This window comes from Gossypium hirsutum, chromosome A08 (assembly GCF_007990345.1).
Source record: "Gossypium hirsutum isolate 1008001.06 chromosome A08, Gossypium_hirsutum_v2.1, whole genome shotgun sequence".
Lineage (NCBI taxonomy): Eukaryota > Viridiplantae > Streptophyta > Magnoliopsida > Malvales > Malvaceae > Gossypium > Gossypium hirsutum.
In genome coordinates, this window is record NC_053431.1 from 117170510 (window position 1) to 117187155 (window position 16646).

The 16646-nt window shown below is 34.2% G+C and overlaps 2 protein-coding genes across 3 annotated transcripts; one reads left to right on the plus strand and one right to left on the minus strand.

The window, feature by feature from the left end:
* Window positions 1–333: 333 nt before the first annotated feature.
* On the plus strand, window positions 334–4500 carry LOC107927004 (phospholipase D gamma 1). 2 transcript variants are annotated; one of them, XM_016857963.2, is made up of 10 exons: window positions 334–1754; window positions 1866–1988; window positions 2094–2288; window positions 2504–2752; window positions 2839–2907; window positions 3001–3148; window positions 3260–3408; window positions 3507–3674; window positions 3757–3954; window positions 4045–4500. In XM_016857963.2, the coding sequence occupies exons 1-10, from the start codon at window positions 792–794 to the stop codon at window positions 4336–4338; spliced, it is 2556 nt and encodes an 851-aa protein (XP_016713452.1). In that variant the 5' UTR covers window positions 334–791; the 3' UTR covers window positions 4339–4500. The 2 variants fall into 2 exon arrangements, with proteins under 2 accessions (XP_016713452.1, XP_016713453.1); XM_016857964.2 differs by having other exon boundaries at window positions 1875–1988.
* Window positions 4501–5836: 1336 nt separating this feature from the next.
* Window positions 5837–9351, minus strand: LOC107927005 (cucumisin). Its single transcript, XM_016857965.2, has 10 exons — window positions 9235–9351; window positions 9047–9135; window positions 8818–8912; window positions 8578–8718; window positions 8392–8491; window positions 7725–8238; window positions 7319–7641; window positions 7104–7215; window positions 6787–7000; window positions 5837–6671 (listed from the first exon to the last, which is right to left on the minus strand). Exons 1-10 carry the CDS (start codon window positions 9328–9330, stop codon window positions 6019–6021), a joined length of 2337 nt encoding a protein of 778 aa, XP_016713454.2. The 5' UTR covers window positions 9331–9351; the 3' UTR covers window positions 5837–6018.
* Between the last annotated feature and the right edge of the window lie 7295 nt (window positions 9352–16646).

Consider the following 16646-nt stretch of genomic DNA (forward strand, 5'->3'; position numbering starts at 1 on the left):
CAAACCCCTACCATTACCATTAATGGGTTAGGGCGTTAGGCTGATAATGGATGGGGTATCCTTTCTATCTTTTCCACTTCAATATTTTGTAATAAAGAAACAAATGTCGTTGTCGCTTGTCGTGGCTGCCGATGTTCAAGGTTGACGAAAGACCGGCATCGTGTTGAGTATTTAAACCCACCCGACCCCACAATGTGAATAAGAAACTGCTACAAGTAATTAATGGAAGTCAGCCAGACACGAAATGGAACTTTCTAAGCAAAAAAATCGTTTACCTTAACATTTGTCTCTCTTATTTCATTGGCTCTTGCCCTGATAGCAACTTTACATGTAATGGAATCTCCATCTCTCATCTCTCTAGTCTTTGTAAAATATGTTTTTCCCCTGGCCTTCTTAAATATTCTTTTCCAGGAAAATACTAATGGGATCCCTTTAGACTAATTTTTTTTTGGGTAGTTCTAGATTTTCTTCATTTTCGTTCAACTCAAATCAATAATGCCGTTCAATTTCTTTATTGTTTATTATATTGTCGTACTTATCAACCATAACCTGCCTATTCAAAGCATATCTATGCCTCCCACTTTCTTTTACCATTTCAAATTCTTGTCTTTCTCTTTCATATTATATACCCTCAAATCTCCTTGAAAACCCAGAGTTTGTTTTTCATTTACATCCAATTTGTTCAATCCAATAAAGATCACTTTTTTTGATCATTTCTAAACAGCTGCCATAGATTTATTGGAGTACCAGTTTTGGATATTGGTCAGATTTCATTAATATTCATTCAGTTAATGGCTAATACAGTTTTCCACGAAACTCTGTCCTTCGGAGGGTCGAGCCATGGTCAGGGCCAACAAATTCTGCCATTTAAGACCGGTAAAGAGTCCTTGAAAGTTTTGCTCTTACATGGCAACTTAGATATTTGGGTCAAGGAAGCTAAAAACCTTCCTAACATGGATATGTTCCACAAGAAGTTAGGTGATGTGTTTGGAAAGTTTAGCTTGAAGGTTGGCAACAAAGTGGAAAGCCATATGCCTAAGATAACCAGTGATCCTTATGTTACAATTTCCGTAGCTGGTGCTGTAATTGGGAGGACTTTTGTTATTAGTAATTCCGAGAACCCTGTTTGGATGCAACATTTTAACGTTCCTGTTGCACATTATGCCTCTGAAATCCTCTTTGCTGTTAAAGACAGTGATGTGGTAGGCTCACAGATCATGGGAGCTGTTGGTATTCCGATTGAACAGCTATTCTCAGGCACAAAAGTTGAAGGAACATTCCCTATCCTTAGTGCCAATGGGAAGCCTTGTAAGGCTGGTGCTGTTTTGACTTTATCAATTCAGTACATTCCAATCCAGCAAGTGGCGATTTACCATAAGGGATTAGGTTCAGGTCCTGAGTATCATGGGGTCCCTGGTACATACTTCCCTCTTAGACAAGGTTGCAAACTTACTCTATATCAAGATGCTCATATCCACGATGGTTTCCTTCCCAATTTGAAGATTGATGGCAATGTTCAATACGAGCATGGGACCTGCTGGCAGGACATTTGTAATGCTATAGGTCAGGCTCGTCGTTTGATATACATTGCAGGGTGGTCTGTGTATCATAATGTTAGACTTGTTCGTGAAACTGATAAGACATCAAAAACCACATTGGGAGATCTTCTCAAAATTAAATCCCAGGAAGGTGTGCGGGTGTTGCTCCTTGTATGGGATGATCCTACTTCCAGGAGCATTTTAGGATATAAAACGGTGAACAACTAAACAAACCCTTTTATGTTATGTTGTTTTCTATGTCTTAAGAATCAATCTTCAAGTAGGAATTTATAATTTTTAGGCTTGAATATACTGACTGGTCTTTAGAATTTGCAGGAAGGAATCATGAATACAAATGATGAAGAGACCCGCCGTTTTTTCAAGCACTCTTCAGTGCAAGTGTTACTCTGCCCTCGAACTGCTGGAAAAGGAAGCTGGGCAAAAAAGCAGGTTGGTATAATTAGTTACTAGAAATATGTGTATGATCCAATTGCAATCGGTTCTACTGTCAGTTAAGCATCCGGACTTTGTTCTCATTTGACCTTTGCTTACCAGGAAACTGGAACAATCTATACCCATCATCAGAAAACTGTGATTGTTGATTCTGATGCCGGTAACAATAAAAGAAAGATTACGGCATTTGTTGGTGGTCTTGATTTGTGCAAGGGTCGGTACGATACTCCAAACCATCAACTTTTCAGAACACTAGAAACAGTGCACAAAGATGACTTTCACAACGCTTGCTTCACGGTAACTTAAAGTCACTTCTCCCCATTGTTTGATTGACTGTTTTGATACTAGTCTATAACTAGATTTATACAATGTATATATAGTAATAATGCAGCATAGGCATGTTGTATTTGGTATGAAGTGGAATATACTCGGAAAATACTCCCTGGTGTTGAGGAATCATATGTTACATGAGGCACTTTTTTTTACTATCATTAGTCTTTCACCCTCTGTAGGGACCTGATGCTGGTTGTCCAAGAGAACCATGGCATGATTTGCATTGTCGAATCGATGGTCCAGCTGCTTACGATGTACTCACCAACTTTGAGGAGCGTTGGTTAAAGGCTTCTAAACCACATGGACTTCAAAAACTAAAGACTTCCGTTGATGATTCCTTACTAAAGATTGAAAGGATTCCTGAAATTGTTCGGATGTCAGAAATCCCTTATTCGCGCAAAGATGATCCGGAAACTTGGCATGTTCAGGTAATTTGCATGTTAGTGAGCTTTTAGTGTTTCTAATTTCTCGTTCCCTATTTGTTATGTTTCCTAATGCTTTCCCTACTATGAAGGTTTTCCGTTCAATCGATTCCAACTCTGTGAAAGGTTTTCCGGATGACCCGAAAGATGCTATAAAAATGGTGAGTGAAGCTTATGGATTTTAGCTCTTCTTATCAATCATTGTCGAAAGAATAACAAAGTTTAACCGACTTGTATGTTTATGTTTTGTCTAGAACTTGGTGTGTGGGAAGAATGTTCTTATAGACATGAGCATTCACACTGCCTATGTGAATGCAATCCGTGCTGCTCAACGCTTCATCTACATCGAGAATCAATACTTTCTTGGATCATCATATAATTGGGATTCTCATACAGATTTAGGTAAGAAACTTAGCCTTTATGATAAATAACAGTGGAATGAAGATAAACTAGATGTGAAACTTAGCTTTCAACTATATGGTTTTAAGCATGCCTTTTGGCTGTTGGTTGCAGGTGCAAACAATTTAATACCAATGGAAATCGCTCTGAAAATTGCTAACAAAATCAGATCAAATGAGAGGTTTTGTGCTTACATTCTCATCCCAATGTGGCCAGAAGGAGTTACAACCAGCAATCCTATCCAAAGGATTCTCTTTTGGCAGGTAAGCTCTATTTATAGGTGGAAAAAAAGATTCTTTTTAAGACTTTCTGCTGGATGTTAAACTTAATCACACAATATTAAATTGTTGATTTTCTGCAGCATAAAACAATGCAAATGATGTATGACATAATTTACAAGGCATTGGTGGAAACTGGACTTGAGAATAGATATGAGCCTCATGATTTTTTAAATTTCTTCTGTCTTGGCAATCGAGAAGTAGGAGATTCTTTGGTTGCTAGAGATGCCACTGCATCAAGTACTCCTCAGGTAAATAGACCTTTTCAGCTCTCTTTAATATTCCAGTCTTGCTCATCCATGAGAAAATATGAACCAAATGTTGGTAACACAGGCACTTGCTAAGAAGAACCGGCGCTTTATGATTTACATCCACTCTAAAGGTATGATAGTGGATGATGAGTATGTCATAATAGGATCCGCTAACATAAACCAGCGCTCAATGGAAGGCACTAGAGACACTGAAATAGCAATGGGTGCTTATCAGCCTTACCATACCTGCTCAAGCAAACGATACAATCCACATGGGCAGGTAAGGATGTTTTAACATCTCTTTGGGGTTAAGGTCCTTGTTTGCTTATTTAGAACCAAAACTTAATAGGTTTCACTTAAATGAGTGCAGGTTTACGGATATAGGATGTCACTATGGGCAGAGCATATTGGAGGTCTTGAAGAGAGTTTCAAGCAACCAGAGAGTCTGGACTGTGTAAGGCGGGTGCGGTCTTTGAGTGAGCAAAACTGGAAACAATACATAGCTGATGAGGTGACAGAAATGAAGGGTCACCTTCTGAAGTATCCGGTGGAAGTTGATCGGATGGGCAAGGTAAAGGCACTTCCTGGCTATGAAACATTCCCAGATGTGGGTGGAAAAATTTTGGGTTCATTTATGGGCCCTCAAGAAAATCTCACAATCTAAACTACTTACGAAAAAGAGATTATTTTTTTAGCTAAGCATTAGATGGCTTCATTGAAATTTGTAAGTTGTAAACCATTTGTAAAACAGCAATGTGTGTAAATTTGTTCATTTTAAAACAATTACTCGTGAATATATATTCTCAAAGGAGTGATTACAAGGGCACTGATCTTGATCTTGAGTTAGTCAACTCTGATGCATTCACTTTGTATATGAGCAATGCTCTTATATAATAAAATATGCTAAATGCTGAAATTGATCCTTGCACATATAAGGGCCTAAAATTTATAAAAATATTCAAATGAAGACCAAACCTTTTAAAATAGTCACATAAGGGCTTAACATTTAATTCGAAAGTGCTCAAATAAAGGGTTCTCAAATGTTGTATATCAAGTTTCAAATTATATTCTGATTGCTTTATTTTCTTTTCAAGCAATATCTGATTTAGGTGTTATGTATTTTATTCTAAATATATCGATATTTACTTAATTTTTCTACAAATAGAATTGAAGTAAGTGAAAAATCCATATTTGAGTACTTCTATAAAAATTAAACATTTACTTAAATATTTTAAAAGATTTTATTCTCATCCCAAAAAAAACCTCTAAAAGGTCCATTTACCCAATAAAATATTAGTATCTAAACTACTATGTATAAAAATAAAGCTCTACTATGGGATATAGTGATTTAAACTCAAAAATAAAATGCCAGCTGTCTTCCACAATATCCCAAGACTGTTTAGAGTTAGAAGCGTTCATGAGCTGGGCCGGCTAGGTTTGGGTCGGGGTCAACTAAAAAATCATGCTCATTTATTGGGTTCGGGCCGATCGGGCCTAAAAACGGACTTAAAATTTTGTCCAAACCCGACCCGGATAAAATACTAAAATTAGGGTCCGGCCTGTATTAATTTTTATTATTTTTAAATATATATAATGCGACTTAAATAATACTAAGATAGATGCAACTTAACAAGCAAATGCCTCTAAAATAATAAAAAAATTAACAAATGCCTTTAAAATAATAACAAAATTAATAATAAAATAAGTTTTATACAATATCCAAACAATAATAACAAAATAGTAGTAACATAATAGTAAAATGTTAGCAAAATAGGGAGAAAACAATAAGAAAATAACTTTCAAAAATAAAAAAAATGCAGATTTTTTTGTCCTTCAGTGAATTAGGGCCGGGCTGGACATGGGCTAAAAATACCTTACCCGAGGCTCGGCCTATTTTTTAAACGGGCCTTATTTTTTTGTCCAATCCCATTTTTCGGGCCTATATTTTTGCCTAAACCCTTCCCATGAACACCTCTATTTAGAGTTGACACGAAATTACTATTTCGATTGGTCATAAGTGTCAATTGACCGATGTAGTGTTGTTTTGATCAACAAAAATTTTGATGTATTATCTTGATAAAAAAAAAACCCAATCAATAAAAAAAATTATTATAATCATAAATACAAATTTACTAAATTATTTTTCTTTCATTAATTATAAGGTTAAAAAAAACAAACTTGTTCATGTAGATATCTTTAGAAATAAAATAAAAACAGTTACATTTGATTCAACAGTACATTTCCCATTATTACAAAAAAAAGGACATTTCCTTGATCGCAGTCTTATTGCATATATAAAACGTTCATGGAAACAAAAGTTTAAAAAACCTTGAATCAGTGGTTCTTAGTTGCGTCCAAGGAATCCATTCTTGTGATGCATGGAAGGAGTAGTAGGACCATGGAATGTTGTTGGTTTCTTCTGGAACTTTGATGTTTGTGGAGGTAAGAAAGTATAACCAGGTAAAACATTATACACCACAACTGGGCTCCGTACTCGATATTGCTCTGATTCATCCGTCCATATGATTGCACCTGATGTGATCTTTTGCTGTGAAATGAATCCACCGCCAACTTTCACTGTGAATGATTTCTTTTCTCCAATAGTTGAGAATGACAGTACTTCTGGTTCCACACTGATGGAAAATTCGGGAGGAGAGTACATCTGAACAGTGTAGGTTGAGTTTGCTGAACCCACATTCGTGACTGTCCTCGTAAATACGCCGTCGATTTGCTTGCCATCTTCGACAGCCAGAGAGAATGAAGGGTAGTTAAGATCCCAGGCTCTTCCGTTCAATGTGTTGCCACATACACTGCTGTTGTCGCCAGTGATGAGTCTTACAGTTGTGGTGTTGTAACCTTGCTTGCAGAGGAAGCTAATGTAATCGGTTTCATTTGCATCGTAGACGAGCCCAGGTTTAATTGCTTGTGTTGGGTTGATCTGTCCTGATCCATAAGCAAATTCAAGGTCTTCGTGCTTGTTTGGATCTACCACAGTTGCTGCAAAGGTGAGATGTGAAAAACACTCCATCATTTGGGCCATTTACAAGCTTTAAGTACAAACATTGACAACAACAACCTGAAATAAATAAATAAATAATTGAGATTTACATACCTGTAGTCATAAGGGCAGATTTGACGGCAGCCGGGGACCAGTCAGGGTGGGCAGCCTTCACATAGGCGGCAGCACCACTAGCATGAGGACAAGACATGGATGTCCCAGATATTATGTTATAGTCTACGCTTCTGGGGTCTTCCCAGTCAATGGAAGGTGGTGCAATTGGAGACCAGGCAGCGAGGATATCAACACCAGGGGCAGTGAGATCAGGCTGCACATGAAGCATTCAATATTTTAGAACACTATGTTTTGGTTTCTTTAAGAAAACAGGTAATGGAATGTTGAAAATTAAGGCATTCCAGCCTCTTGAGTACCTTAAGAATGTCTGGAGTTATAGGGTTAGGTCCCCTGGAAGAGAATGACACGACATATGGTGCCATGTAATCTGTCAATGTTTCTCCGAGCAGAATAGTTGCAATCGGATTCCTGTAATAGTAATCTTATTTTCATTAAAATTGTAGATTGTAAACTTGACGTCCTGCTTCAAGTAAGTAATAGTAATGGATTCAATTTGAAAAGATTTGATTACTCTGTTGTTTTGATATAGTCCAAAATCTTTTCACCGTCAGATGTGCTTATTTGTGTTGCTGGCAATGGGTAATTGAAAGCAAAGTCTGTTATTTCGTCATCAGCCATTATGGTGCCCACGCCGTTTGCTAGAAGAACGCCAGTACCATCCCAAAGTACTTCACAGAAAACAATCTTGCCTTCCACTTTGTAGGAATTCATGGAACCAGTGATACAATATTTTGAAAGATCTTGGCTGGCGCCTGCAGAGTAGTTGGCAGCGTCTCCTCCCCAAATCAAGGGATATGTTTTTCCATAAAGTTCAAAGCTGTTAATGGAAAGTCCCTTCAAGAATTAAGAACAAAAGTCAGCCATGATTAGCTGGAGGAGAAGGAACAAAACACTTAAGTGATTGCCGTTCTACTCACAGTGAAAGCTTTCCCATTGCCAAGTACTGCTTTGGCAACAAATTTTCGGTCAATGGTGCTCGCAGCAACAGTCAATGTCCAAGGCGCATAATTAGAAACTGAATATGGCCATGGTCCAGAATTACCAGCAGAACTTGATGTCAATATACCATATTTCATGGCATGGAAAGCGCCAATGGCTATAGGGTCTACATCATAAGGTACTGGAAACACTGAACCGAGGGACACTGATATTATATCGACACCATCGGCTATGGCATCGTCGAATGCTGCAAGGATATCAGCAGCTCCACAACCAAAGGACCAGCAAACCTTGTACATGGCAATCCTTGCACCAGGGACCCCACCCCTTGCGGTTCCATTAGCTAGTCCATAGTAGCTTGCTCCGGGCACCCTGTCACCGGCTGCAGTTGAGGATGTATGGGTCCCATGCCCCTCAGAGTCTCTAGGAGACTTCAAGTCACCTTCATAGTACCAGTTCTCACTGTTGTAGTAACGGCCTCCAATGATCTTGCTGTGTTGACAAATTCATATTATTAGCTGACTGGATTGAATAGTAAATGCTTTTTATCTAAAAATTTAGAAAATTATTTAGAATCCTTTTGGCCTTATACATATTCAATTTCTTGACGATTCAATTGGTGTGAAGGGGAGAAAGGGAGCTCACTTATTGCAGGTAAAGTTGGCCCCTTGACATGTTCCTTTCCATTTGGAAGGTGGAGCACCAAGTCCTTGGTCATTGAAGCTCTCATGCTCGGGCCAGATGCCTATAAACCAAAGACCCCCAATGAAGTCAGCTTGACGTCTTGATATTTGATAAAGCTATGTGGGTCTACATATTTAAGTTATTTACCTGTATCAAGGAGCCCAATGACAACATCACCTTGTAGCTGGGCTCCCACATTGGTCTGGCTGAGACCAAGGAAGTCCCACGACCTTGTAGTATGAAGCTTTAGTATATGGTTTGGAATCACTCTAACTACTCCATCCATCTCTGCACCCAATTTATATTTCGTTTAGCATGGATCAATCATGAAAATGATTGCTTCTAATTTTAGCAATCAATGAATCATGTCTTGTTTAACCATTTCACCTGAGAACTTTTGAACTTCTTCCTCAGTTAGCTTAGCCGCAAATGCATTGAAGTTACCATAACTATAGACTAGGGATTCTTGGGCTGATGAAGACCTGTGATAGATTAAACCAAAATGTTTAATCATTGGAAGCCATGTCTTTGTCAAGTTCTGTTTATTACTTTAACAAATAAACGGTTTTTTTTCTTATGGGTTGTTGTATTAGTAAAAAGAAGGAAAAAAAAGAACCTTCCAAGGACGCTTGTAAGCATAGAATGATGGGTTGCTTTAGCAGAAAAATCTCCCTTGGGCCTGTCTCCCATGTACACAATGTGAACCTATATATATACACATATACAACACAAGTGATCAACAGCTACCCCAAAATAACAGCCAGTTCCAAAATTATGGGTAACAACACAAACAAAAGGCTTTACTTTTCTCTCGTTGGCATTGGCTGCATGAGAATTCAACAGCAATGCTGCAAATAATGTGGAGTAAAGGAGCCAAGTCATCAGCCCTGTCTTCGCCATTCATAAAACAAACTAGCTTAATTAACCTTGATGAGACTTGTGTCAATTACTTGCGAAGGAAATGTATTTATAAGGGGTGATTTAGATTAATCGTTTTGTCCGCTCATTATTTCTTAACTGGCAGCAGGCCATCTTTGTTGCTTTCGATTTTATGAATATTATCGCCAATCTATTATCTTTAGGACATCATTTAACGTGAAACAAAAAAAGATTATTCATCTTCTTCGTCTCTATTTTGGTATCTCCGAATATGTTATATTGTTCTTCGTGGATTATGAGGAAGTAAAGCAATACGTACCAGTTCATCCAATCAAATGAACTAGGTAAAACGAGTAATTAGGGTGATTGTGAAATTAATTAAAAAATTTTAATAATCTCAAACCATAGTAACTTAAGTTGGCATAGTTCTTATAAGCTCTTAGCTATTGAATTAATTTGGTTATTAATCTGAAGCCATATCTAACCTAGTTCAAGTAATTAGTCTAATGGAATCACCAAAGCACTCTAGGTGGTTAGATCGTAATGAAATTAAAATTAACTAAACAAATAAATAAAAAGATCCAAAGAAAAAGAAAACTTAATGATTAAACCAAATAAACTGAAGTTGATCCCCAAAATCTTTAATCCAACCAAACCAAATACTGATGAAATAGAAAACACTAAGAAAAATATGAAAATTAGGTTTGAGAGACTACCAATTTTCTAACTATTAACCATTGCTTATTCTTCTAAATACATTGCTCATTTTTTAGGTTAATTCTCGATTAGGGTGAAGCCACTAAGATTTCGTTTGTTTCACCGACAATATTTTTTTTTAAATTTTCTTGTGTTTGTTTGATAGAAAACAGCATGATCAACGGAAAATGACTTACAGATCATCAAAAAATAAATCATTTTTCTTATAAAATAACTTACCCTTTTTAAAAGTATAAGTCATTCTTAAGAAAAGAACTCATTTACGTGTGATTTTATTTTTAAATAAAAATTAACTTAACTCCAACTTAATATTATTATATTAATAATAATTTTTTTTATTTTTAAAATATTTAATATTAATTAAATATTAATATAAAATATTATAATTTTTAATATTATTAAATATACATATTTAATTATCTATATCTAAAACATTAATATAAATTATTATTTTAATAAATTATTTAATATCTCAATTTTATTTTAATAATTAATTTTAAAAATAATAATTTTAAATAATATTCTCTATACATTATTGAAAAATATACAAAATTAATATTTTAATAATAAATGTTTTGTAGTATAAATGTGAAATTATGTCATAAGTCTATGTACTCTTCACAAATTTAGAATTTAGTCCATGTACTTTTATTTTCAAGAATTTAGTCCCTCTACTTTTCAGATTTAAATATCAAAGTCCAATTGCTAACATTGTTAATTTTTTTTATCAATTTTGTTGATGTCACATTAAAAAAAAAATACTTGGTATTCATGTAACTAAAAATTGACATTATAATAAACATAAATTTAACAAAATATTTTTAAAAATATTAACAGTTGAACTTGAATTTTGATACCTAAAAAGTAGGACCAAAAGTTTTTTGCGTGTACCGATTGAAGTCTTTTGAAATGAATTGCAAAATAAAAGCTTTCTCTTTAGGAGGAAAAAGCTCAATCCAAGAATCCTTTTTTTTTCTATAGCAAAATAATGCCCATTCAAACCAAAGCGAACGTATATAGAAGATTCATAAAAAAAACTATTTTTCTTCCACAAAAATAGTTTTTTATGCGTTTGTGTAACAACCCGTTTTTAGTGAAATCGTAATAGTAGTTTCGAGACTACAAATCCGAGTCCGAAAGAAAATTTATTTTGATATTATATTATAGTCTGCATTATGATAAGAATATCATATAAAAATTTTATTAAGAAAATTTTACCGTTTACGTGATTAATTGATAAAAGGACCAAATTGCATAAAATGCAAAAGTTGAATTCTAGTAGCTAAAAGGATCAAATAGCTATGGAATTCAAAATTGGAGATCCTTGTATGGCAAATAGACCATTAAGAGGAGTTAGTAGATAAGTTTGATGATTCATCCATGGAAAATTAAATAAACAAAAGGACTAAATTGGAAATAGAAATAATTAAAGATGATAAAAATCTAATATCATCTTGTCATCATCTTTCCCAAATCAAAATACATGGAAACCCTAGCTAAGAGAAAAGAACTCAAGCAATCTTATTTGGCTAATTGGGTAAGTAATCTTGTCTCGTTTTTAGTAATTTTTATATTTCCGAGATTGTAATAGCTTAATCTACCTATCTCGGGGATTAATTTGTAAAGTTATAAAAGTAATAGGGTTTTTCCATGGATGAATATGCATGAATTATGAAAATTTATGGTATAAAATGAAAGGTTGTTGATAGATAAACAACTTTTGTCAAGTGAATTTTGATGAAATTGTGATTTAGGGACTAAATTGTAAATATGTAAAATTCATAGAAAAATTCTAAATTTTATGAAATACATGGGTTGTTAATGTTACATGTAAAAATCGGTTAGGCTTGGAATAAGGATTAAATTGCATGAATTTTATTTTCCGAGCCTAGGGACGAAATCGTCATTAATTAAAAGTATAAGGGCAAAATGGTAATTTTACCTAAGATGTGAATTGAATTGAATTGAATATTAATTGTATTAAATTGAGCTAAATTTACTCATACAGATCCGGATAGACTAAATACGGAGCTAGATCGAGATAAAGAAAAAGTAATGGATTAGTAGCATACAAGTTCACGAACATTGTTGAGGTAAGTTCGTGTAACTAAATTGTATATTTATATGCTTGAATTGAATGTTGTGTGTGTGAATTGTGTAAATTTCCATATGTATGAAATTAATCACATATCCGATAATACTCGATAAATAATAAGTCCCGTTTGGATAAATGAAATTCGATGGATACAGGGTTCCCAAATTGGTTGTGGTCCTGTATATGTTGCGGACACACTGCAGCTTAAAAGAGCGTCTCATTATTAGCTCTCATGAGGATCACGTTAATAGCCCTCTCGAGCTTCCCATTATATGGTTCTTGCGAGCTTCCTGTTAATAGCTTTTCGGAGCATCCTGATTGGTTGTGACTCTGCATGTGTTGTACACATACCACAACTCTTATGAGCGTCCTGTTATATGGCTCTTCGTGAGCTTCCCGATTAAAGGCTCTTTGTGAGCTTCCCGTTAATAGCTCTTCGGAGCTTCTCGTTAATGGCTACTCGGAGCTTCTAGTTAATGGCTCTTCGGAGCTTCCCGTTAATGGCTCTTCGGAGCTTCCCGTTAATGGCTCTTCGGAGCTACTGTTATTGGCTCGCATGAGCTTCCTGTTATATAGCCCGGATAAGCTTCCCGCTATATGGCTCGAGAGAAGACTCCCCAATTATGTGCTTAAACGAGCACTCTCAAATATGAATTGATGAATTTCAGATTCGTGCACCTCATGTGTACCACCTTGTATCCATCGATATTTTAAATGATTCAACGGGTAAAGTTCCAAAATGAAATGATATGAATTCAAGATGAATTACTATGAGTAATACTTGAAATATAAAAATATGATATGTTCATGTTTATGGATACTTGAAATGATAAATACATGTATGTGGAAATTGAATATTGATGAGCTCATACATGTTTCTTGATATTCATGTGAATTACATGATTGACATGCTTGATGAGGATATGTGTTTAGGCAATTGACCAAATTGCTTTGGATGTACTTTATATGCTTACCTTAAATGTAAATGAATAGTAAGTTAATTTCCCGTTATACGAATTTACTAAGCATTAAATGCTTACTCTGTTTTATTTCCTCTATTTTAAAGTACTCGGAAGCTCATAAAGGTTGGAAGCTGGTTGGAGCAACATCACACTATCCTTCAGCTCACTTCGGTATAAATAGCAAAATTTCTTTTGGGTATAATGGCATGTATAAACTAAGTTTGGCCAAATGATGGCATATATGTGTATTGGTTGTGATTTGGTATTGGAATGGCTTGTAATGGTCATGTTTTGATATATATGGTAGTATATGTTTGAAGTATAAATTTGATTATGCATAAATGCATTTGGTATCTAGGTAAGTATATGTTTTGGAATGACATAATAATATATTATCTATTGGGGTGCCTAAAGGCACATTGGTTGTATGTGTAATATGTCAAGTTTAAGACATGATTTTGGTTTGATTTAAGTGCTTTGATATGGCTTGAGATCGTGTTAAAGTATTGATGTAGATGGATGACAATTTGGGTAAGAAAAGTGGCCTTGGAAATGACCTATTTTCATCCACACGGGCAGAGACACGGACGTGTGTCTTGGCCGTGTGTCCCCTGCATCTTTAAAATTTCAAAACAGAATGCTCAGAATTGATCACATGGTCTGGCATACGGGCATGTGGCTTAGCCGTGTGACCCCTACACTTAGGCATGTGACTTGGCCGTGTGCCTAAGTCAGAGAGTTACACGGGTACGGACACGAGCTGGGAAACGGCCATGTGCCCTATTTCGAATGCCCACATGGCCTGAGACACAAGTGTGTCTATTGGCCGTGTGAGCCACACAGCCTGACCACAGGGGCATGTGTCCCCTGCACCTAGAAATTTTTTTGAAATTTCTCGAAAAATTCTCTGAGTACCCAGTTTAGTCCCGACTTGTTTCTAATGCATGTATTGGGCCTCGATAGCTCATATAAGGGACTTTATAAATAATTTCTGACATGAATGCTAAATAATATGAAATGTCTATATTTGATCTGTATATTCCGATAATGCTCCATAACACTGTTACGACGATGGATACAGGTTAGGGGTGTTACAGTCTGTACATGCAAAACCATTCAACTTAATTCAGTAACAAAATAAGCAAGAAATTGAAATATTGGACTCATCTCATATATCGAAGTATTTCGAAATAAAGACTTTTGCTTTTTAGTTTCAATATTTGGAGTTGATACGTTAGATACATATATATCATATCTTGTAAGTTTTCTCTACTTTTCTTTTCTCAACTGGCCCATCCCCTTCTATCATTTCTTTTGTGCTCCTTAAGAACTAAAGAACTAAACAAGTGGTTTCTTTCTTATAACATAATGATAAATGTAATGATAATTTTTCTGTCTTTTTTTGTCACTCATTTTTTATCAACATAACATTTTTCCTATTCTTTTTTCAATTATTGCTAGACTCTAGACTATATATAGTTTAGATAACCCATAAAAATTTTCAACATATTTGATTGCGATCTTGATATAGACAGGGTACTCCTTCTTCTCAAAACCTAAATTGAACAATCTTTATTATTCGAAGTGGCTTTTTCGGGCAGTTATCAAAAGAAGGCAATTGCTTCGAATTTGATCAATTGAGGGATCTGGAACAATAACAATATCAATATAACAATAATATATATTTCATTCGAATTCAAAGTGGATTCTTATTTTTTATATCCTGTATTCTTTTTAGATTCAATTAGATTTAAGGGCTAATCACTAAAAAAAAAAAGAGAATAAATTCATGGGCCCCTACTTTATAATATAATGAAAGGTATGCTTGATAGAAAGATTAGATCACATAAAGTCAACGAATGAGGTGAGACCCAAAAATAAAAGTATATGAACTAAATTTCTAATTTACAAAGAGTACAATGACTTATGACATATTTTAACTTAATATAAAAATATAAATATTTAATCATATAAATCTGAGTATTTGTTTAAATAATGCTTAGCTTCATTTATCCCTTACAACTCTAATGTGTCAATATGTACTCTCATATATGTAATATATGTAATTTAAATTAAGTTTTAATTAGAAATATTTATTATTAAGTTTATATATATCATTCGTTATTACAAAATATTTTTTATTATAAAATAAATTTCAATTGTTAAAAGGAAATTACACTATAATATTTTTATAACAAATATATTTATGTCAGGTTTGCTTTACGAAGAACAATGAAAAATATAAATTTATAGATTAAAATAAACTCAATTAAACAATGAAAAGATAAGAAAATAAATAAATATGATTTGATGTAGTTGCTCCGGCAACGAATGTGCCACCTTATAACTCGGACCCAGCGATCAGGTTGGGTAACGAGGTGTTACAATATTAATATGTATTGAATGGGTAACGAGGTGATTTGACTATAGTTGCTTCGGCAACGAATGTGCTACCTTGTAACTCGAACCTAGCGATCAAGTTGGGTAATGAGGTGTTACAATATTAATATTTATTGAATGGTTCAAAATTTTTTACATAAAGGAAATAGTTAAAATTTTTTAATTTACGTCAAATTTGACATGCATGATCTATATGAATGATGCATGAAATATGATGGTTGGTGTAACAACCTGATAGTCAGGTGTGTCGAAAAGTGTATTTCCAAGACTCTATTCTCGTAAAAATGTCTCGTAAATATTTTAAATATTTACAAAGTTAGTTGTGTAGTTAATTTGATTTTAAGTAAGTGAATTTGCATGAATTAAAAGTAATTAGGTAAAAGGACTAAATTGCATATAGGGTAAAAGTTGAATTATAGATTAAATAAATATTAAAGGGACTAAAGAAGAATTATGCCATTTTTTAAAATGAGGCGGCATAAGTAAAAATCTATGTAACATTTAAGTATATGTATTATAGTAATATATTATATAATAAAAAAATTAAATAAAAGAAAAATAAATAGAAAAAGAAACAAGATAGAACGAAACAGAAAGGAAAAAGAACTAATAAGGAAAGAAAAGGAGAAAGACACAAGTTAGGGTTTTAAATTGTTCAAAGCTTAATTGGTTAGTTAATTTAGTCCTTTTTTTTCTTGTAATTTTTATGTTTTTGAAATCTTGGTGTTAAATACGACCTGACCTATGTCAAAATTTTAGAAATTCTTGAGTTTTTAGGTGTTGATAATGTTCAATAATTTTAGTATTAGGGATTAAATTGATAGATTTTTAAGCTAGAAATGAAAAAGGATTAAATTGTAGAACAAAAATAAAATTTTGTGTAATAGGGACTAAATTGTGAAAAATTTGAAATTTAGGAATTTATGTGAAAATAGGGAGTTGAACTTAGTCTAAAATGGAATTTGCATAAAAATAAAGAATTAAATGTGAAGAATAAAAGTTAGTCTCGGTTTAGGGACAAAATTAAAATTTAGGCAAATATTGAGTAAAAATTGAAATATTCAATATGAAATTGAATTGCGTTGTGTTGTATTGATGAACTCTAATTGTTTTAATTCCGTAACTAATGTCGTACCGGAATCCTCGACTAAAAAGGGGAAAGT